The 24,844-nt window shown below is 33.3% G+C and overlaps 1 protein-coding gene across 10 annotated transcripts in view; it reads right to left on the bottom strand.

Annotated features, from left to right (window-relative positions):
- MGAT4C (MGAT4 family member C) overlaps nt 1-24,844 on the bottom strand; it is a 607,576-nt gene that overhangs the window by 5,723 nt on the left and 577,009 nt on the right. For 7 of the 10 annotated variants that reach the window (XM_054696163.1, XM_054696162.1, XM_054696164.1 and 4 more), the window contains one exon: nt 2,947-3,099. In XM_054696163.1, coding sequence (XP_054552138.1) covers nt 2,947-3,099 — 153 coding nt within the window. Of the gene's footprint in view, nt 1-2,946; nt 3,100-7,155; nt 7,616-24,844 lie in introns of those variants that run through there. The other 3 variants (XM_054696165.1, XM_054696166.1, XM_037515239.2) reach the window with 2 other exon arrangements.

Genomic DNA, 24,844 nt, shown 5'->3' with positions numbered 1-24,844 from the left:
ACTTCTGTTCTCACTGAAAGATACATATATCCTTAATATGTATGTAATAGTCTTAACTGTTATATGCTCAGGATTTCAGGTCACAATCGATTTTTTTTTCAGCAAAAAGAGTAGAATAGAATGTACTAAGTAATTCCAGAGACCTTACTACTTTTAATTGTTTATCTGATTTCTCTGAATTATAACTATTATTTCTCCCTGAAATAAAAGAAACGGAAAAAAGAGGAACCTACTAATTTCTCAATAATGTCTGTACTGAGAAAATTGCACACATTGTGCCAATCTGCAGCAAAGAAAGAAAATCAAGCCAGATAATTTTATGAAAAGTGAAAATAAGAGGTTAAAAACATTAAAAAGAAGCAAATAAGCTGTATTATATCCTACAAGGGGGGCAGTTTTACATGATATGAAACATTTTTAGAAGACAATTTTAAATTTAATTCTACATTAATGGTTTAAAAATTTTAAAATCATCATACATATTAGTCCTTGGGATAAATTTACCTCAAAAATGCAATTTAGGTAGAATACATCATCTAGTAAATAGTGAAAAATTAAACTAATAAAATACTGTCATTGAATTTACAATAATGGGAGTGGCTATAGTTGACAATCATTTTAAGTCACTTTTTCCAAGTTAATGTATGTATTTAAAAATAATTCAATTTTACATACTTCTGTATACCTGTGTCAAATTGCAAATTTAACTAAATATATGCCTAGTATATTCAGAGAAAATTACATTGAGAAATTACTCTTTAGCAAATGTAAACTTCATTTATATCTTTTACATTTGATGGCTAGGACTGATGTTTTAGATAGGAACATATAAAATTTCACAAAACAGAGTAATGGTATTTGATCTTTTATGGATATATACTCTATTACTTCCTACACATTTTACAGTGAATTTGATGAGGCTCTATTTCAAGACTGTTTGCTGCATACAATGGTCTTTTCTGTTTAATATGACAATGTTGAAACTGCACTTTAAAGTGTCTCATAAATGCAGAAAGTCATTGAACAACAAGCATCCTGACAATGCTATGTGTTTGATTTAGAAGATGTGATTTATTTCTACTGGTAAACACAGATGTGAGAAATAAATTTTTGTTACAAAATTAAATCATTAATCAAGAACCTTCTAGTTAATTTATGATCTCTAACTCTATAAAGAAAAGAATAGCTGAATCACATGAGACTTATTCTGTTGTCCTTACATTTCATAAACTTAAAAGTTGGATTCTTGAAAATCCAAAATGCATATCATTAAGTTTCTTCAGTTGGCTATGTTTATGTAAAACATGCTTGGTAAAATTCTATTAATCTATGGTGATTTTAGTCATTGTGGATTGACAGTAGATGGAAGAATAAAAGGATCACAAGATCAAAACCTATAATTGATGTACAAAGCCAAAGCAGAGTCAAGATCTAGGAATCTGACAGAATTTCACCATAAAAGATCAATGTTAATGGTAAGCAAGGTGTTTGACAGATCTCTAAAAGGATTCGTATCAACTAAGATTATATAGCTGGTCCACAGGATATATAGTAGCATCTGGCAAATACTAGGTAGCTAATAAATCATGTTCAATTAATAAAATAAAATATTGTATGGGGAAACATTCTTTGTGGTGATTGTCAAATTTCTTTTTTTGCAAAGATAAACACATGCAATTTGCAGCAACATGGATGGCGCTGGAAGGGATCATGCTCAGCGAAATAAGCCAAAAAGAAAAAGAAAAATACCAGATGGTCTCACTCATAGCAGGAATCTAGAAAACTTAAATAAGGGACCAGGAAAATAAATAACTATAAGAAAGTGAAAATCAAAATCAACAAAAAACTATGAACCAGAGACACTTTTAGGGGGGCGGGGGCGGGAGGGGAGGGATTGGGGTCAGAATGGGGGGCTGCAATTGTATGGGGAATATAAAAATAAAATTTATTATTTAAAAAAAATAAAAAATAAAAACATGTAAAAAAAATTTCTTTTTTGCTAAGACAATAATTAAAACTAAGACAATAATTTAAGCATTTTGCATGATGGAAAATACTTCTTAGTCCTCTGTGAATCAAAAGGTTTTGATTTTTGGAAATATGTGATTAGGAATAATCACATAAAGGTTAGGATTTTTCAGCTATCTTTAGTTCAATTCAGATAGAAAAAATAATATCCATTCATTCTTATCATACATGAAATGATGTGATAATTATAATGACAATAAATAATAGCAACAAATTAATTTCTCATGATTTTCCAGATTGTCCTAATAGTTCCATAATTCCCTTAAAAATCATTCATATATCATTATTTAGTAATTTTAATATTTTTTCTAACTACTGAATAGTTTCCACATTAATAACAGCTTTAGTTTTTGAACGTCTAAATTACTTTTCAGTGACTATAAATATGTATCCTGGTTGTGATTTAGGATTATTCAAAATCCAAATGGGGTGCACACATTATAATAAAATATCACATCTTAACAAATAGCACGATTAGCATCACTAATTAGACAATGGGATTGTAAAAATTTTTATTATTACATAGAAACATAGAAAAAGTAAAAAGAAATACCTTTAAGTTTATTTTATTACATATATTTAAAATTAAAGCTCAAAAATATTTTTGCATAATATTAATTCAACAGTCATAGCTTCTTTGAAATTATATACACATATTTAAAACAGAATATATATATATATATAGCATTAAAGAAAAAAATTGTAACACAAATTAAAACACTTCTGATATTAGTGATATATAACTGATACAAAAATTAGATACAAATTATACAAGTTATAACTTTGCTCAAACTAATGGATGCTATTCAACATCCTCAATTTTAATTATATTACAATTAGGTTGCAACTAAACAATCTAAGCCTAGTTTTATTTAAAGCCCTGTTTAAAACACAAAATAAACAACCTCAATTACTTACCAGAACATAGCTATCTTCAATGTACAAGTTCATAAATAGAAGGAAAATGACAAGAACTCCCAAGAATGATACTGTAGAACGTTTTCGCAGGCATCTCATTTTATCCAGTATTTCAAAGATATGTTTTACTTGATAAAATTTAAACATTCTCTCCTGTAGATAAGAGGCACAGAATTACTAATAACTAATTTTAGATTCAAAACTTTCTTTATCATATATATATCAAAAGGCAGACCTTTCAAAATCTCACTCTTCAATTGTTTGAATTAAAATTCAGTTTCCAATTTCACACATAAAGTTGACAGATTATATTGTTAATATAGTAACATAAGATCAGTGTGGTGGTTCATACTGATGTGGAGTAAATGAAAATGAAAAGCAAGTCTTGTTAGTATTTCTGAGCATATGGGTATCAGCAACAAGAGTAGAAGAAAAAAACTCTGGAAAAAATAGTTCTTTAATGAGAAACAAAAAGAAAAGCAAATGTTAAGGCATTATTATAGTTATAGCATTAAAGTTTAGGTTATGAATCATATTAAATTAATTTCCATTATTGTGTGAGGAAGAGATTAAGTTATCTTATAGATTTATCCATTTGGTCAACATTACTGATAGACTGGCGCTTTATTGAAAATCAACTGGATGTAAATATATGCTTACATATTTATTATATATATGTAACCTCTCTTTCATACATTAATCTATTTGTTGATCTTAATGCTAATACCACACTATCTGTATTTCTGTGACATTACTATCTATTTATGGTAAATCATTTTTTTTTAAGTTGAGGAAACATTGGTTATGGTAAGTCTTGAAATGAGATAATGTGAATATGCTAACTTAACTCTTTTTTTCAAGATTCTTTTGGCTATTTTAGGTCATCTGTATTTTAATATAAATTTTACAGTAACTATCAATTTCGACAGAGATAAATGGATCTTTACTATAAATCTGTTGGATCTGCAAATAAATTATCATTAATACATTATAATCAACACAATGTCAATTGAAACATAGCTATATAGTATGTAGAAATTTGTTGAATGCACAAATTATTTAGATCTACGAATATAGTCTTTTGAATGAACACTGATTGCACTTACTCATTTTTCAAGATCATCTTTAATTTCTGAGAAATGTTTTTATTTTATCGGCAATGTTGATGCCTTTCCTATTTTCTCTAAAATTCATTCCTAACAGGTTTCTTCTTGATGTTATTACAAAGAGTTTTTGGAAACTTCATTTTGAATAGTTTAATTCAAATCCATAGAGAAACAATGCATATGTAAATGCTGATACCTTTAATCATGTAATCTTATTAAGCTAAAGAGTCACTGCATCTGTAAGCAGTTTTAAAACTTTTTCCAATTTATAAGCTATTAATATTTGTTGATGCTGCAGCTGCCTTACTCCATGGACATGAGTTGTTGTCTATGGAAACACTAAATAGAAGGTGTTAAAGCAAACATCTGTGCCTTGTTCTGATGTTAAAGAGATGCATCTAATCTCTCCGAATTGTTCCCTTCTGTTCCTAGATGTTTGAGAATCTTTGTCATGAATGAGTGTTGAATTTCATCAAATATACTTTCTCCATCTATTGAGTTGATCATATGAAGTTTTTATCTTTATTCTTTTAATCTTTTGGTATGCTGATTATGGAATCTAAACCGAATATAATTATATATTATATTTTAAGTAATTCTACAATGAATTTTATACACTATCGGTTTTATTTGCTAACACTTCTGCATTTATAAGAACATGGCTCTGAAATTTTTCTTTCTTTTTTAATATCTTCACCTTTTAATATCAGAGTGCTGATCTCAGAACAGCCTTCATTCTACAACTAATTTTGCCTCACTGCTCAGGCAATATCCTGAGTACTCTATCAGATGCTCAGTATATTACAAAGTTTTTCCATTCTGGGTAATGGAAACATGAGTTATTACCATCATTACATTCCAGGAATTGTTTCAACTGTGATTTTCCAGGGATTCTTTACCAACCCTAAAGAGTTTTCTCACACACATCACCTGATGAGTGTTCAGATGAAGACATGAGGATCCTTTGTACATCTCTGGAGTTTCTCTCTGTTCATCTGTCTCTGTCTGTCTCTTCTGCAATTGTGCCCTCCACCTACCTATGTAGCTTTTTCCTCTCTACATGTGAACTCTAGTCACCTGAAGTCCAAATAATTTCAATTCTATCAAAAACTAGTCTGGAAGTTATTGTTTCCCTTTTATCAGAGATCATTGTCAGAATTTGCTTGTTGTTCAATGTTTGAAAACTATCATTTTACATATTTAGTTAAAAATTTTAGGTTCTTGAAAAGGAATGGATAAATCTGCTTCCAATTTCTCTATCATGATCAGAAAATCTGGGTCATTTTAAAATTCTTTGTCCACATTTTCTATATTTTTTGAAAAAAATTGTTGCCTTATTGTTTTGCTTGTAAAGTTAGTGCTGAAACAACAAATGCAACTTGCTTTTCTTTCTATTATAAATGACTTATCAAAGGTAAATGATTTGTCTGTGTTGCACAGATTTACTATTTTCTTTACCTATAAGATTGAATTAGAAATGTCTTGAAATTATCCACATGTGGTCACTGGCCAAGGTTACTGACTCAGGAATTATTGGGGAAACCAGAAAAAAAACCAGTTTTTGATCACTTGATATATTTAAATGTAGATCTAATATTTAAATAATAGTACAGAATAGGTGGAAGAACGGTGTGCAAATGTCATTTACTCTGACAATGCAAAAATTAACCAGTAATAATGAGAAAAGAGAGAGGAAGGTGTATATATAACAAGCTCATCTATATCTACACTGAGGGGTTAATAGATGAGCCATAGTCTTGATTTAAAGAAAACAAAACACACATAAGAATAAAAAATAAGGAAACGGACTGTGGAATAATTAGAGTTATTAGAGAAAACAAAATAACAAAAATTCCTAAATACCAACAGAAGTTATAGAAAAATATCAGTAAATAGGATTAACTAATTTTGATAAAACTATGATTTTCAAATTAGTGTGGGAGTATGCGAAGGCATACATATGTAAACCCTAATGTAAACTGTATCAAAAATATCTAAAATAAAGTGTGAGTAGGTGTTCTGGTGAAAGTGTTAAAAAAAAAAAAATACAAACTGGGAAAAGGCCTCTGCCTCAGTCATTACTCTACCCTTTAAAATACTCAGTTGCGTCTTAGATCATCTACAAATTAACTCCCTTAAAAGGCCTTAAGAAAACCTCCATCATTCCCTGCTCCATCATTCTTTGTTGACAGATGAATCTTGGAGAAAGAAAACCAGACCACCCATTCCAATCTAACAGACTGGCTGAAATGGAAATTTGCAAACAATGGCTAAAGATAACAGAGGGAACTTGCTGAAACTCTGCTTTTTTTCCTCAAGACATCCTTACAAAAACCCTATCAAAGCTCCAAGATGGTTTCTCTAGGTTGTGAGGCAGCCATCTCCCAGAATAGGTCTTGTCTCTTGTGTTTGACTTCTGAGTGGTTTGAGACTGAACTTGGATACTCAACACCAGGACTCAAATTTCCAACGTGTGTGGAGGGGGATTTCCCACATCACCAACAAGCAATTCTCTTGTGTTCTATGATTCAACTCAATTCAAAAACCATTTACAAAGACACAATGACAGATGACACAGGTTAGGGGTTTAGATCTACAAGATGCTTCCTGGGATAACCTTCTTACACTTCCATACCTTTCAGTCACAGTTGCCAGCCTGGTTATTTATTACCATGCTTTTCACTGACCAGCTGTAAACTGGAGATTTTAATTGCAATCTTAAGCTGCCAAATCTAAGTTCAGATTGTTATCTGTACCTCTGATGGACTAGTTAAAAATGAGAGGTTCCCACACTCCCTCCTTTGGTTCCAATACTTTTCTAGAGTCACTCAAAGAACTAAGAGAAACATTTTACATAGGAGATAACTGAACTCTGTCCTTTTGCATTTTTTAGGAAGTTTCATTACAACCATTGTAACAGGGTGGTCCCCAGGAAAGAGGGAGGTTTCAGATTTCCTGCCCCACCCAAAAGTAGGGTGGAGCTGAGCGGGGAGAAGAAGCAGCTGCCGAGGAGACTGAGGAAGAAAGGAAGCAGGATGGAGCCAAAAGGAGACCTAGAGGAGGCACATGGAGCCAAGAGACACGTGAAAAAAATTATACTTGCCTCTTTGTCTTGGACTAGGTGACACATGTGGATGAGAGACCTGTGGGGAGGTGATAATGGCAGCCTTTGCCTTGATTTTGATTTTGCTCTTTTCCTTCCGGATTTCTCTGGTTGTTTCTGATCCTTTTCTGTGGGTCTCCACTGGAAGATGCTTTAGACTTGTGACAGGCTCCGGGGCCTTGTTCTGGGCCAATCCTACTTGGGTGGACTTTTACCCACGAGGGGACGGTAACTTTGGGTACTTGATATAGAAACTATAGTCTTTGCCTTTCCAGTATTGTTTCCTAATTGTATTAAAGTTTCTTCCAATTAAAGTCTCATATGTTTTGTTGACGCAGCAGATGGCAGACTCTATTTAGAGCTTACAGGTTTGCGGGGTCTAGGGTGCCCCTCTTCCTGCCCTGTAACACCATGATTGACTAAATCATTGACAATTGATTTCACCTCCAAACCTGTCCACCTGGAGATGGGGGGGGGTTGTTACTTAAAGTTTCAACTCTCTAAAATCACATGGTTGGTTATCCTGGCAACTGGTTCCAATGCTCTTTAAGATAAAACACACCATTATCTCTCTTGACACTTAAAAATTTCAAGAATTTGGGAATCTGTGGGCCAGGAACTCTGAAGAAAGAACAAATATTACGAGCAATATATTTTGGTCACTGAATGACTAACTTATATGTTTTCCTATAGATCATTCAATTATAAAGTGACTTATAAAGGGTAATAATTTAAAAAAGGCTAATGATAAAATGAACTAAGCATGTTAAGCAAGTTCAAACAATGAGATACTATAATTTGCAATTCTGATATAAAATGCAGGTGGATTTAATTTGGGCCATAAAAGCATATGACTACACAATTAAAATCACTTTATAATACTATATGCTAAAATTGTCAAGAAAATATGACCAAATTGTACAATAAGTAAATTCAAGATAAGTCAAAAGATCAAAAACTGTCAAAAATTACAGTGGAAAAATGTATTCTTCTGAGCAACTCTTAGAAACGTAAGCACACGTTTATGGATCCACAAACACAGTGCGAGATAACACTATTTTGCTTCATGGAATAAATGATAAAAAATTAGAAAGAAAATAGATTCTGAATAATTCTATGTTATCTGTTGATTTTTTTGTTTGTTTTAGTCAACAAAGTATATATGATAAGCATGAAGTTTAAAGGATGTTTCCTATCTCGACATACATCAATATACTTAAAAATCATCCAATAAAGGGAGAAAGAACAAGATTCTTTCACAGGCGCTGGTGGCCTAAAATAGTAAGGTGCACATTAAATGGAGAGAAATAAGATTAAAAAGCAAGGTAGTTCCTAGATATCAAGAAAGCATTACCAGGTAACTACTTACTCCATAATTATTTACTCTAAAGATGCACTTGGAAAAGCACAAGTCTCTCAGGACCTCAGTATTCAAACAAAGCATGTTAATAAAGCCCAATAAATACTAATTATTTGTTGACAACCACTAATTTGTACATGCCTGACACAGATCACCATCCTTTACACTTGAAAGTATTAAAAGAAAGTAAAATTTTGGTTTCACATTTTAAATCAGTTGAACACAACCTGATAATAATCTTCTATAGCATATTCCTACTTAAAAACTACCAGTTGTGAACAACCAAACTGGCTCTTTTCCTCATGCTCAGAAAGCCAAATGATAATTATAAGAAATGTCTTTACACAGAGGAGTTTCTTGGAGATCATCATCAAGGTGGGACAGCTGGCTCCCTGAAGGGCAGGAGAGCTGGGGTTATATTAGAGGTGAAAGTTGTGAGGGAGGTGCTGGTTTTCACATTTCCAAATCTGAGGAGGTGCGTGAGGTCCAGGTCACATAAGTTAAGGTGTCTGACTTCCTAGCAGTGTGTTTTCTCAGCAAACAACAGACATTTGTTTCTGATGCCACAGCAACCTCAGAGGGAAACAGGGAATTCTATTATGGATGTAACATAATTTCCCAAATTCCCAGGAACGCAGGTGAAGCCATTTAATGGTTAATCATGAGAAGGGTGAAGAGGGAAGAGGGACCAAAGGGTGGTTAGAATTTAATTCCATTTAACAATAAAAGTTTTTTGTTATTATTGCAAAATGGAAAGGATTCAACTAGACAGTCACGTAAATGAGAACAAATTACTTGAGCAGTATTTTGGATCCAAGTTCAAACAGTGTATTATTTGATAGAAAATTTCTACTTAGTCTTGGAGTAATTTTAGAAAGAGTGAAAGGTGTTTTTCAAAGGTCATTGGTTGATTAATATAGATTAGGCTGATTCAGAAAAATGATAACTCATTTTATAGTTTGAGTGAATTATTTGGTTAGGTTGACATATCATCTGTATAAACCCTAAATATCATGAGATTTATTTGCTAACAACATATGTTACAAGGCAGTTTATTACTTACATGAGCAATGGGAAATACTGAACAAGTTTTGTTTAGCAGTTTTATTGCAAGTGCTTGAAAAATATCTTTGTCAAAAGTTTATAACACAGCAGTGTTGATTGTGAATACAGTTTTGGAAATAAGGGTATTTAATAACCCTACTCCCCCATCTAAAATATATTCAAAGTTAGCACATCTGGTTCAATAAAGCTTAAAGTTCAAAGTTTTGGTTAGGGTAGAATTACATTCTGTTTAGAAACACAGGTGCTGAATGTTCACATATAATGAAACTGCTATAAAAAAACTTCAAAGACATAGCTATTTAAAATAATTTTTAGATGACATCAAATAATTACTTTTTAAAGTGGAATGAAACAATTTCTCTTTTTTTTAAGATTTATTTATTTTTTTATGCATACAAGAATGGGGTATAGGCCAAAGGTGTGGGTAGGGAGGGTGAAAGGATTCACCAGAGACAGAGTGGGGAGCAGAACAGGTGGATCTACTGAAATACACTGCTGAGGGCAACAGCGGGCAAGACAGGAGGTCTGCTGTGCCATGTGGGTCAGCTCCCTGGTGGGGGATCCAACTCAGTGATGGCTTGATAATGCTGAGACTTTAACCCCTGTGTCACCAGGGAGGCCCAGAGCAAAGAAATAATTTCACTCAAAAATTTCTTTCATAAAGATTTTATACATGAATTTAAGGCTAAATATATTCACGTATATGATGTATATTATATATTCATATATTTATATGCAATTTTGAAATTAAAAATCATGTGACATTATTATTCAAATTATACACACAATTACACAAACACACAGAACTCTGTATTCACTAAACAAAGAAACAGGTAAATTAATGAAAAAGTACCATTTTTTCCTCACATTTCCTCACATACTTATCTTACCTGATTTTGTCTTCTCAAGTTTGCAAAACATCACCAAAGAGAAAACAAGATTTTTTTTCTAATCTCTTCTCTCTCCTATAATATTGCTCTTTCTTACCGTTCTATCCAGCCTGATCTTTTTCTCTTTACAACCTTTTGACACTACATGACATTCTCTACAAACACTTTCTGTAAAAAAGTATTAAAAAATTCAATATCTGACCAGGACTCTCTTCTGAACCCAATTAAATTTTTTTTAAATAATGACTGTGAGCTCTATCTAAATTTCTTGATGACTATTCAATCATAAGGAACCTAAAAGTATGGGATGATTTTTCCTTCCAGCCTCTTCAGCATGTCATTTTTTGAAGGCCTACATTTCTAATTGTCAAGTCATTTAAAAAAATGTTTGCCACTTGCTCCCCCACAGAAACATTCTGAACCCCTTCTCAACTTGTCTCTGGCCTACTGCAATTTCTCTCACTTGTTTCTCACTGTTGTTAGAAGAGTTCACTCTAATACTTCCTTCATCGCTGGTAACAATAGATTACTGATAGTTTTTCCTGCCTTTCAACTATCATTTCTTTTTCCTCAAAAGTACCAGTCCCGGGTCTCCCTGGTGGCACAAGAGCTTAAGCACAGCACTGTGAAGCTATCTGCCCTCTCTGCAGAGTGAGTTCCATACCTGGCTGGTCAGGGAGCTACCCACATGGCACAGCAGACCTCTCCTGCCTCGCCCGCTACTTCCCTCAGCAGTGTAGTTCAGTCTGTCTGCCTGTTCTGCTCCCCACTCTGTCTCTGGTGAATCTTCTCACCCCCTACCTCCTGCACCTCTGGTCTGCACCCTAGTTCTTATATGCATAAAATAAGTAAATCTTCAAAAAAAAAATCAGTCCCTCAGGACTCCCCAGTGGTGCAAGGGGTTAAGCGTCAGCAATATGAAGCTGTCTGCAGCAGCTGTGGCAAGAGTTCCATCCCCAGCAGGGAGCTACCCACATGGTGCAGCAGACCTCTCTTGTCTCACCCACTGCTTCCCTTAACAGTGTATTTCAGTAGATCTGCCTGTTCTGCTCCCCACTCTGTCTCTGGTGAATCCTCTCACCCTGCGCCTCTGGCCTACACCCTATGTCCTGTATGCATAAAATAAGTAAATCTTAAAAAAAAAAAAAAACAACAAAAAACTATCAGTCCCTAAAACAAAAACTGGAAGTTAGTTTTTGAAGTTCTCCTCCTAAACCAGAAGTGGGAAGAACTGCACTAGAGATAACTGGTTGCAATTCCAACCCAGGACGGTGTTCTGAAGATGCCCACTTGACAAGGTTAGAAGGGAAAAGGTAACAATAGATCCCGCTGTATCGTAGGGCAGAAACCAGGAAAGCTGCCTAAAAAATGATCTGTCATCCGAATGATAAATCATGCTCTCAGGCAAACCCCACATTAGCCAGGAAGCACCTCTAGCCCTGCACAGGGCTCAAGGGGTTCTGTTCAGACCTGACTTCACCTGAGGCTTGTTTTACTCCCGATCTTCGCAAACAATAGGGAAAGGAAAACTAATGCCTCCTCAAAAGTATTTTACTTATTTATTTTTCAAGTTATAGAATTTGTTTAGTAGAGCTTCTGTTTGTCCTCTGCTTTCCATGAGCAAATGAGGACAACTTGGGCTGGTAGAGAAGGGAAGGGGTCTGGAGAATACTTTTGAATCCATACTACAATGTCTGCACTTTGCACCCTACTTCCGCTTTTACCTTTCCCTACAGTACAAGCAAAGCTTGCTCTGTTTTGTAATAATAACAATAGTTTCGTAGTAAAGTAAAAACAATATTTTTTTTTCTACAGGAATTTAAAAAAAAACAAAACAAAACTGGGAACCACGAGGTGGGAGTCCTAGTGTTTGGCCACTGTCTTCCTTTACTCTCTGCTGCATATACTGATCCTATATTACCAAAATTCAACATTTGAAATTTAATTTTGATATCCCCAAAATGGTATTTTCTTGCTGATGATTTTTCTGAAGCCCATTTTAAGTCAAAAGTGGTTTTCACTTTTAAAAATCTTTATTTTATCTATATTTCTCTTTATTTACTAGTTACTTTCTACTTGACATCACATTTATGTTTTATTTCCATTTACATTCTGATCTTATGTGTAGAATATATTTTAAAAGTTCTTACATCACTTGGGTACTTGTGGAGTGTTTCCTTAAAAGATAAACTACTATGACCTAGGTTTGTGTGTGTGTGTGTGTGTGTGTGTTTGTATTTTTGCATTGCAGAAATTCTAGAACAGGAAAAATTACTAGCCCATGAATATTCCTATTGTCTCCCTATAGCACAGCACTCTTAGTTTGTCTAAGATCTGCCTTACCCAGACCTACAATATAATCTGTGGACTTTTGGAATGCAAAAATGGAAATAAGCATGTCAAACTTAATTTTGCCAATTATTAAAGCACCACAGATTCTTTTTTGTTTGCTTTATTTAAGTGAGAAGTGAGAATAATACTAAGAAATGCAGAAAAATTTAATGTTGACATCATGATACTTAGAAGACTAGCAGCAAGATAGAATAATTAGGCACCAGAAGGGCAGCAGATGATGTAATCTTATCTAATACCAGAATTCAGATTTCATGTAAAGTTTTGGGGACAGAGTTTCTTTGGATATATTGGACTACTGACTTATTTTTACTACCTCATGCATATGCAAATACATGTATAGAAATAAAGATTCTATAATTGCAAGTATAAATGTCTATTACTTGTCTCAAATCTTTGCTCATAGGGGCAGACAAAATATTTAGTTGTACAAACTCTTCATTCTTTCTTGGGAGACACTGTGTGGGTATTTGTATGCTAGTTTTCATCAATTCAAGAAAAAAATGCTCTCTTATTAAATAATTGATGCTGATATGAAGTGACAAGTGAATTATTACACTATAGGAATGAGTGCATATGCTTGTACATGTATCACAAATTCTCCATGTTTCTGCCTGTTAGTTGGGCTTCAGGCAACAAAACACCAAATGTTAATGAACTCAGTTCTCTCCCTCCAGCTATTTATGGTAAAATCACACTTTCCTAATGCAAACTATTCCATGGCCATGTAAAAAGATGGAAATCATCTGAATGAATATAGATACATTAATCTCCCCCAAGGCACTAAGCTGTAACTTATATTTTATTTAATAGTCAATTTAAAAATCAACAGTTAGAGTGCAAAAGTAAATTACATTCTCCAACTCACATGGGCTTGTATACAACACTTAACTTGCAGTCAACTCTTCATCTTTCTGACATGTGCCACTATGTGCATCTGACTTGCTTGGCTTGCTTTTTTTAATGCTTGCCCGATTTGTTTTTCCACTTTGCATTGTGGAAGACTGCACATGCCCTCAAGGCAGTATTCAATACTTTCTGATGAACAGTAAGAATGTTGCTGATATATCAAAAACTTCAGGAAACCACACAAGTGAAAATGGTTTTACAAAACATAATTATTATTACATTTTGTACAAAGGACACAGATATTGATAGGAGCAAATGTAATTGTTTCTCCATTTGAGATTTTCTTTTTAACAGTTCCTATGTGGACTGTCTCTTTGTGGTTATACGTGGTAGCGAAGTGGAAAATTATAGAGGCTAGACTATTCCATAGGGTTCACGGTGCTAACCAGCAAGATTTATTTTCTGGTACACTTTAAACTTCAACACAGATTGAAAATGTGTAGCATTGACAAGTTAGAGGTTTCCTGCCACAGAGTATAAAAATAGCAAAACTTGATATGAGGATAGGAAAGAAATGCAATCTTTCTAAACTTTGATGCTAAGTCAAGAAATGTACTTTATTTACCAACTTCTCTTTTCAAATATCATGCTCTTATAGATAGCTTAGTTTAGTTCCAGTGAACTGAAGAAAATCTGACTAGTGTGGAACCAATAACATTGAACTAATTAGCAAGAATACAGGAGTAAGTGCTAAGGAAAGTTACAGCCATGAAAACTCCTTTGAGTTGTGATGGTGAAGCAAGGAATGATAATGATGATGATAATGACAGCTAACTCATTCAGAGGGCTATAAAGTACATTTTGTTAAATTGCCGCAAAACCCATAAATAGATAAGAATATATTTATGATTATCCTCACATTACCAATAAGGAATCTGAAGATCAGATGGGTTAAGTGACACCTCCACAGAATATATGGCATCGACAATGGCAGTTAGGTAGTCTTTCTAAAAATCTAACTTTTTATGCATACTAGCCTATTCAAACAGTTTATCAGAAAACGTTAAAAATTAGGTCCTTCCAAACCAAGTCAAAATTTTATTGAAGCGATAATTATTGAAGAACATTAATAATCATATTTCTATTACTAATATGAAGAGATATACACTGATGATTATTTTTCTCCAAAGAGACTGTACAAAGTTATGCACAAATACAGGCATAGTTAGTATAGAAGAGTATTATATATTATCTCAATAATATTGGCATAAATTTTGTATAGTAATATATCAGATAAACTATCTGAATTCAGTGCAAAATTAAATTACATTCTCCAACTCACATGGACTTGTATACAACACTTAACTTCCAAATACCTATTTAAGTAGATAAATATGATTTATGCATATATTTTGTTATTTAAATAATATGCACAGTAGAAATACTAATTGTTATCCATTTTAAGTAAGGATTGTCTTTCTTAAGTTTGCTATTGAATTGCAAATCTCTGAAAGAATAGGCCTTAGGAATAATTGATTACCATTTATTTATCCTTTCATTCATTCATATATAGTGCTCACATCAACTACATGTATCTATGCTAGGCCCAATGACTGCAATTTCATATATAGCTTAACTAGAACAGGAAAAAAAAAAAAAACTTATGAAGTGAAGCACATTTAAAAACACATAGTGGTTAGAAATGCTTTCCTGGTAGCAGTTATCAAGACATTTTACTAATTTTCTTCTTTTAACATTTATTGATTCTTTACTATCTACAAGACATTGTGCTATAAAGAAAAGATGAAGTCATTGTTCTTGCACTAATATTTAGCTTAAGATAAATGGAAAGAAAATGTGTAAAAATTCAATTAATAAAGTGCTACAGGTATGACCTTAGAAATGTGCATAGATTATACAGAAACATAAAACAGAAAAAGAAGGGCGGTATCCTGTCTAATCAGGAGTGACTTTCTTTAGGAAATATTCCAAAAAGTATGTAGTGGTGGAGAGGGGTAAGGTGAGTAAGTTTTTAGATAGAAGGTATAGCAGGAAGCAGCATGTACAGAGTAACATTGCTGTATTATTACAAAGTTATTTATTTTTCTTAAAATCTACTCACCATATAAGCATAAATATGTCATATGTATAAGTATAAATATGTCATTAACATTATAATGATCCTTACTGATCAGGAAATTGGTGTAACTGAAATGGAGAAACTTATCTTAACAATTACTATTATTAAAGTGATCGCTCGTTTATAAGGGCATGGATAAACAGACAAGAGGTCAGAAACAGATGAAAGTCTAGCTGTGCTCAAAAATCAAGCTAAAATACCAACAGGTGATATAGATACACCTCCATGAAAGGGGGAGGTGCCATTTTCCCTGCCCCCACATTCAATCCACATGTACCCATCTTGGATTGAAAGCCCCAGGTTGCCATGAACTGGACTTCCTGAGTGAGAGGCAACTGGGAATGAGTCTGGTGCATATGTAAAAGGATGAGGAATGAAGGAAGGGAAAGATCATGTGGGAGGAAAAGTATCAAGGAAAGACATTTAGAGGTACTTGAAAGAGATACTTGGGAGAGACACATAGTGAAAGACACATAGGGAGGCTGCTACTTGTCTCTGGTAGAGATCACGCCCGTTATTACCTTGACTTTATGTTGGATTATGTGGCATATATTCAAGTTTGCATCTTCCCTTCTGTTCCAGCTCTCTGGGATCTGCCTAACCCCTTTCTTGTGGTTCTCCACTAGAAGGTAACTTAGACTTGTGGCAAGCTTTTGGATCTCAGTGTTTCTGCTTTGGGTTAAGCCTGTTTAGCTAGGCATATGCCCAGGAGGGAATGAGTAATTTTTGAGTTTAATTGGGTAACTATTCTTTGAAATCCTTTCTCCCCACCCCCTCTCTCTCCACACCAATTCTATTAAATATCCACCAGAGCACAGTCTGCTCCTTTTATCTTGTGTGTAGATGGCCAAATCTCTTATAGAGCATGCAAATTTTATCAGGCTGGGATCCCTAACACTGGCTCTGACAAATACACCTCTGAAGCAGTATAAGTATAGAAGCTAACATAAGCTAATCTGAGATGCTTAGAACTCCATGCCTATGGATCCTTGAAAGCCTACTCCAGAGTTGGCTCTACAATTCTGTCAGAGAATCAGTATTCTCCTCGCTCAGTACCATCTCCTCAGACTAATATTGCAAGGTAAGTTAGAACCTCAGGTGCCACCATTCTCATACTGGTATCCTGAACCTCACCTTAGTAGTTTGCTATTCCCCCCTTTTAAATGCCTATTGAATTGCATGCTTATATTATTGTAATGTGAATTTCCTCCAATAAATCCTATTAGAATTACATGTGATTTTCTTGAGTTGTAAAGGAAACATCTCCAGTCAGTTGGGAATTAGCATGTTGAGATCTAATACACTGCAAAATAATATAAATTAGCGCACTACAAAAATCTTGATAAATTAAGCAAACTGGTTTCAGACTTCTACTTCATAATAATTTTATTAAAAAGGAAGACTTATGAATGGAAATGTTACTATTCCACATCAACCATTTACAAAGATTCTCTTTACTTTCTAGACAAAAAATATTTTATTGTGATATGTAACACCTTGGGTAATGAAAAATTTTTATAAGTGACCTGATTTTTTGTATGATATAAAATATTAAAAATATTTAAAGGTCTATGATAAGTCATTGTAGAAATATTATAAATATAAATATGTAGTCTAGCATCTATAAATATTTTTGTCTACTATTATGGACTATACATAAAATTATTCAGATACCAAGTATCTGAAAGGACAACTTAGCCCATACAATTCTATATCATAGAATTTGATTGATAGATAATTACAGGTTGACTAATGGTATTAATTCATACATAAGAAAAAGTTATTAACTAGCTTTCATCCTGCTTTTGGTAGTCTTACTCTTAATTTTCATAGATAAATGCCTGAAATAGGAAGTCTATGAGCATTAGTGGCCTTGGGATATCTACAGCAATGGTATACTTGACATTTTAAAGTCTCAATTCCCTTTATTCACAATGTAATCAGGAGTCTTAAAAATTTCTAATAGATCAGCTTAATTGTTTTAAATCCCCAGACTCTTAAAGTTAGGATTTAGTCTAGTTATATTAACAGTTGTATGACAGTCTTAGTTCATTACACTCAAATGGAAATAGAGTCAAGACTGTGTTTTTGCCCCTGGTTACAGGTTTCTTAAAGTAGATTGTCAATTGGTTTTAAAAAGAAATAAATGAATTTAAACATAGACATATTAACCTAGATTCATTACCAGTTCCTTATAAACCAAACTTTCAGTCTCTCCTCTTTTTCATTCTCCCATGTATGAATTACTTTATTGATTAGGAAGCTATGACCTGAGTGCATAATGAAAATCTGTAATGAAAAACTCGTTTTAGAAAGAAATTAATAATTTCAACAGTGAAAACCAATTTTCTTATTTTTAATCTTATAATCGATCTTGCATCCTTTTCCATGTGTGCCCCAAACATCACTAAGATGTGGCCCAGTACACACCATCAATTAAAATGAAAGAATTATATAAAATGTGTCTCTAAGATTAACTTTCAGCTTTTCTCATACAAAAATTGTTACATTTCTCTGCTCAATAGCTAAAGATATTATTAAAGAATTAAGCAGTTTTGAAAATATATTTATTGTTGAAAAATTCATAGAATGATGTTTCCATATGTTGTTTCAAGAATCATGTAATTTATTGATGAAAACCAGTAATTAATATAAACTGAAACAGCACTAAGAAATTCTAAATTTTAGGGGAACCTGTTATGTAATAGACATTGTGCTACAATGTACATTGTGGTACAAGGTACACAATGTACATTGTGTATATACACAAACAAAGCTTTCTTTTATATATATATATAACATATATATTATATATATGAGGGAATGTCTTCCATCTCACTTCTAAGCTCCTGCTAGAAATAACCAGTTCTAATAATTTAATTTTCTAGGACTTTTTCTTCATATGCTCATGCAAATATGTACACACTTAATACACAAAAACTAATTCTTGAAAGTAGATTATAGAACTGAATCATCCAAAGGGATAGGGGGTAGCAGAGGAATGAGAACAAAGAACAAAGTGGTGGGCTAAGGGTGATTTGGTATTGGGTGCACTATGGTGGCAATATCTGATGGGGACATTCAAATATTACTGCAATTAAAAATTAATTAATTGAAAAAATAATACACACATTGAACCACATTATGTGTATTGCTCTGTGTCTTCTTGCCATCAATAGATGTTGAAAAATCTTTCCATGAAGTGCGAATAGAATACTTCATTCTGTTAAATTATCAAAATCTAATTGAAACACTTATTCATTTGACCCTCTATAGATCTATGGTTGTTTTCAAACATTCTCTATTACAAAAATGCTATATAATATAATGCTTATAATATATTTTTGTTCATATTTTTCAGATAGAAGCCTATAGGCATAATTGCTGGGTAAAGTGTAGGTACATTTATTACAAATACTGCCAACTCCCTTTAACCTTATAATATATTCCTGTGTATTATATGTAACATGATTATAACTAGCTCTGTATTTATTGTTCACATTTCAAATATATCTCCCTGCCTCCCAATAAATGTAAGCAGATATGAGAGATTGCTGTTGACAGCTTAGTTAAATTAGCTTTTTTAGTTCTTTCAATCTGTGTTTATAATTCCTCCAGGACTGTAGAATTGCTGAAAGAGGTCCTTTTCTCATTAAAGTAGCAACAACAATGTTTTAGTCTGTGAAGCCATTTACTAAGTAGAAGGCACGGTCCATAGAAAATGTGCATGCTTCAATCTAAATTGGATTTGATTTCGAGAATCATTACTAACCAGTTCTCAGTATATTCTGAATAGATATTTCCACATTTTTAAAAGGAAAATAATAACAAAACAAAGTTAGAATGAAGAATTACAAGCATACAGGACTTCTGACAAACATTTAAAGAACACATTTTCTATATCTCATGTATCCTCAAAAATAATGGTGACTGAATTGAAATCTCCTAGCAAGGAATAGTTATTTATTTATATATATTTAATTTCTTTTTATTAATTATTTTTTACATCAATGTTCATTTTTAAACAATATTTGCTTCCCCCTACCCCCTCAGTGTAGTCCCCATAGAGTTTCCCCCACCAATGCACCCGTGCACCATCACCTCAGTTCCCTGGGCTCCTCCCTCCCTCCCTCTGATCCCTCTCCCTCCTCCCCCGCAGCAAGGAATATTTAAATTAAAAATTTATGAATTTTTATAATTTTCCTTTTATTATTACTTTATTTTGAAAAGTATAACTTTAAAGTCACTAGTTTCTTATTTGTGCTTTACTGGCTACTGTAATAGTTAATATTTAATTAATTGCTTAGATCAAATCTCCACTACCCCCTATCCCTCTGGATGATTTAGTTCTATAATCTACTTTAAAGGATTAGTTTTTGTGTATTAAATATGTACATATTTGCATGAGCATATGAAGAAAAAGTCCTAGAAAATTTTGCCCAGAATTTAAAACGTACATAGTTTTCCACAACATACATATGATGTAAATGTTAATTGAAAATATAGGTTATTACAGACTATACGTTTGAACTGTTTTCTATTAGGTGAAGAAATCTGGTCTTGTAATAGAATATATTGGCTAATGGGAAATTTCCCATTTAAAATGTTAATAAAAATTTTGGAATTTGTATATATATGTAACAGTGAAAGTATGTACAACATAATATTTCATAATTCATTAAACAGTTCAGAATGTTTCAATGTTGCATGATCATCATGTAACTTTAATTTCCCAGAGATTTGACTCATTCCAAAACTCACTTCACTTTCCTTACTTTTTTTTTTTAAAGATTTATTTATTTATTTATTTATTTATTTATTTATTTATTTATTTATACAAGCACTGGGTACAGTCAGAAGCGCGGGAGGGTGAGAGAATTCACCAGAGCCAGAGGGGAGAGTAGAGCAGGCAGACTGATGAAATACACTGTTGAGGGGAGCAGCAGGCGGCAGGAGAGGTCTGTCACGCCATGTGGGACCCTCGCCTGGAGGCTGGGGATCAAACCGGTGCTGCAGAGGCTGTGGGCAGCTTCGCAACTCAGTGCTCGACCACTGCGCCACGGGGGAGGTCCCTCACTCTTCTTTGAAATAACCATTTTAGACTTTAATGTGCTTATTTATTTCTCCTAGAAAAATACTGTATGTGTGTATAATAATTTGTTAATGTGAACATATATAGCTAGTAATGACTTAAAATAAACATATCAGCCTTTATGATTCTCTTTGTATATTTTTAAATTGTATTTTATTGAGATAACTTTGGTGTACAACACCATATGATTAAGAAGTATAGGTTCACACCTCTTCAGATGTATGTAAATTGTATGTTACCACATCACACCCATCACCAAGGCATCCATAGTCTATTGGGCCCCTATCAAACATACTCACTCTGGAAGCCTCATTTTTAGTCATATTTCTAGAGTTTGTATTGATTTATTTTGTCTATTTTTCCCCCCTCCATATACAGTGTTTGAAAGCAACTATATTACTTGAGCAAGAATCAAAAATATGCTATTAAAAGTCTTCATTGATGGCAATCTCTACAGAATATCTTGCATTATTCAAATTTTTCTGCTACACTCTTCTGCTTAGTCTTTCTTATGACAAATCTGATGGTGTCATTCCAAAGCATGAAACATTCCATAATTCCATTTGCTTAAGGCACAATATTCAAATTATTCTGCATGTCATTAAAAGCTCCTGGTGTCTTCTCTTTCCCTAGTAGTTAGTTGACAGCACTCACCTCTAACAACAAATTCTATGTCTACTCAAATGCTTCACACTCCCCAACTCAAGTGATGCTTCCCCTATGAAACACTGTTGATTTTCTTCCTCTTCTAGTTAGAAGTGACCCATACTTTCTTTGGGTCCTGTGTGTAACTTGTAATTGTCCATCACATCACCTTTAACACTTTATTACAATTATTTCTTAATACGTGCAGTTTTTCCTTCTAATAAATTATAGGCTCATAAAAGGCAAGGAAAATGTCTTTACATTTTCTTTTTTGGGGGGAAATATATGCTTCAGTAATATTATTCAACATCTTTGAATGGGTTTTTAATTGATGAATTTACCATTTGATAGCACAGACTTCTGTTTAATTAAAATTTGAGAAAACTTCAGAAAAAAACTTTGGAAGTGTTTCTAATGGCAAAGTGCCATTTTACTATTTTGTTTATTATGTCATAAGCAAAAGTGTGGGTTTGTTCCTGCCAGTAGAAACTGGAATTTGGGGATAGAATCATAACCTTAAAATAAAAGTTGTGGTGAAGGAAATACCAGGGAAATGACTTTCTGAGCTAAAAAATGACCTAAGAGATCTCATAACAAACCCTCATTTATCTATATTTTTAGTTCACATTCAATTATTACAAACGTTTGCTATTATTATAACTTTGATCATTCAAATTGGAGTACCAAACACCGTATTTCTGATTTTCCATTTACTGTCTGCAGCATTTAACACAGTGATAGTCATATGACTGGTACTTACAACAGACTTTTAAGAGGCTGAACTAATTAAAAACAAGAAATAGTAAAATGCTGATGCTTTTTAATGGATAATGGTATAAACATCAGAAGTAGATATTCTCCAAATTTATGCACAGCCAGCATATTGAACTTTTAGTAAGTGTTAGGCTCCGTTTTAAGAATTTTATGTGCTATAATTCATCTAATATTCATAGCAAACTTGTAAGATTGCCACCAGTACTATCTTTGTAATGTTGCAAATGTGGAATCAAGCTGATTGAGATTAAATGACTTCTTAAAGATATAAAACCTGGAAGTGATACGGGTAGGACTTGAACCTAAGGTAGCTGCTTCTGGCCCACAATCTTTTTTTTTTTTTTAAAGATTTATTTATTCATGCATACAAAAACTGGGGTACAGGCCAGATGTGTGAGAGGGTGAGAGGATTCACCAGAGACAGAGCGGGGAATAGAACAGGCAGACTGACGGAAATACACTGCTGAGGGGAGCAGCGGGCGCGGGAGGAGAGGTCTGCCACACCCGTGGGTATCTCCGCAGCAGGCCAGGATTGAAGCCGCGCTGCAGAGGCTGTGAACAGCTTCACAGCGCTGCGCTCAACCATCTGCACCACCAGGGAGGCTCTGAGCCCAAAATCTTAATCTAAAACGTCTTCCTACTTTGAATTTAGGATGAAAGGAGCATTCTGGTTATTTCAACATAGAATGACACACTGCAAGACCCTTTTATCTTGTATAGTATTGAAACTGGAAATTAATTTGGGGAAGGAGAAATGAATTCAAATGAAAAATAGATTTAATAAATTAGGCTCTAATGCGGAGATGTAGGGAAATCACTCTCAGAATCCTGACTATGAGTTAGTAATGGAGCAACCATATACATGAGGATATGCCTTCTAAAAATAAATTGGATAAATGGGAAGATAAGGAAAAGCATGTCTGTTAATGAAGATAAACTGTTTTTATTGGAAAATGAGATGTCTCTATAGTATGTTTGCAAATGTACAGGAAGGTAGATCAACTGTATAAAAAAAAAATCAAAGTTCCAGTGCCAATTGGATATTTTTGGTGCTTTCAGAGAATTGAAAATATTATAAAATCAGTTTAAATAATCCAAAGTTGCTGCATCTTACTCCTACATTATCATATATATATTTAATGGAGAAGTAGGCTGTGCTATGGTAAAATTATTTTAAATTAGTTGTTTTATATAATTTAAATTGAAAAAGTTCATTGTCATATACATACAATCTTTAAATGTAAAACCTCTCAATAAAACACACTCATTTATTTTAAAATAGTTAAATTTAATATCAGAATTATATTTCTAGAAAGGATATTTGGAATTACATAGTTGATCATGGATATTAGCCCCTTGTCAAAAGTGTTATTTGTAAATATTTTTTCCCACTCAGTAGAGTGTCTTTTGCTTTTTGCGATAGTTTCTTTCATTGCACAGAAACTTTTTAATTTGATTTTGTCCCATATGTTTAAATTCCCTTTGTTTCTCCTGCTATTGGAGACAAATTCACAAAGACATCACTGAAATCAATGTTATTGCGTGTTTTCTCTCTGTTTCCTTCTATGTATTTTATGGTTTCAGCAGGTATACTCATCATCGCTTATCATCATAGAAATGCAAATCAAATCTACAATGAGATACCACTTCACACCTGTGAGAATGGCTCATCTTAAAAAGACAGAATTAAGTGTTAACAAAACTGTGGAGAAAGAGGAAACTTCATACAATACTGGTGAGAATTAGCTATTATATAACTATGAACAACAGTCTACTGGCTTCTCAAAAAAGATATGGTCCAGAAATTTTACTTCTAGGTATCTACTGGGAGAATGCAAAAATACTAATTTAAAGAGACACATTACTCCTATGTTCACTGAAGCACTATTTACAATAGCCAAACTATGGAAATTACCTAAGAGGCCAAGGACAAATAACTATATGAAGAATATGTGGCATACTCTGGTGAGAAAACCTATACTGTCAAAAAATTAACAAGGATGTAAAGTAATGGTATATCATTAAAAAATAAAAAAAGAAAGAAAAAAATGCAGAATATAGATGATCTTCCAGTATTGGTTCTTGATAATACTACATCTTAATCAAAATAATTTGAAAAATGAAGTAACATTTATATGTCACATATGTTTTAGAAACTGTAAAGTTATAAAAAGATTATCAAAAAAATTAAAAAGATGTACATACACATAATGGGATACTACTCAGCTATAAAAATACAAATGTGTGCCATTTTGACAACATGGATCAAACTAGGGGGGATGTATTAAATAAAAAGTCAGAAAGAAAAATAAAAGTACTAGATGGTGTCACTTATATGTGGAATATAGAGAAACAAAATACAGGGACAGATAAACCAAACCAATAATAAACCCTAGATCATCCTCCAGAACTGATGCTTTCAGAGAGGTAGAGAAGAAACGGGGAGGGTGCCCAATGGACTTGGTGGGTGTGGTGTGATAACACATCTCAAGAGGTATGATCCTGTGACTCTGAATCATATA

This window comes from Talpa occidentalis, unplaced genomic scaffold, assembly GCF_014898055.3.
Source record: "Talpa occidentalis isolate TD23 unplaced genomic scaffold, MPIMG_talOcc4v2.1 talOcc4.16, whole genome shotgun sequence".
NCBI classification, from domain to species: domain Eukaryota; kingdom Metazoa; phylum Chordata; class Mammalia; order Eulipotyphla; family Talpidae; genus Talpa; species Talpa occidentalis.
This window is presented reverse-complemented; position numbering and strand designations above follow the sequence as displayed.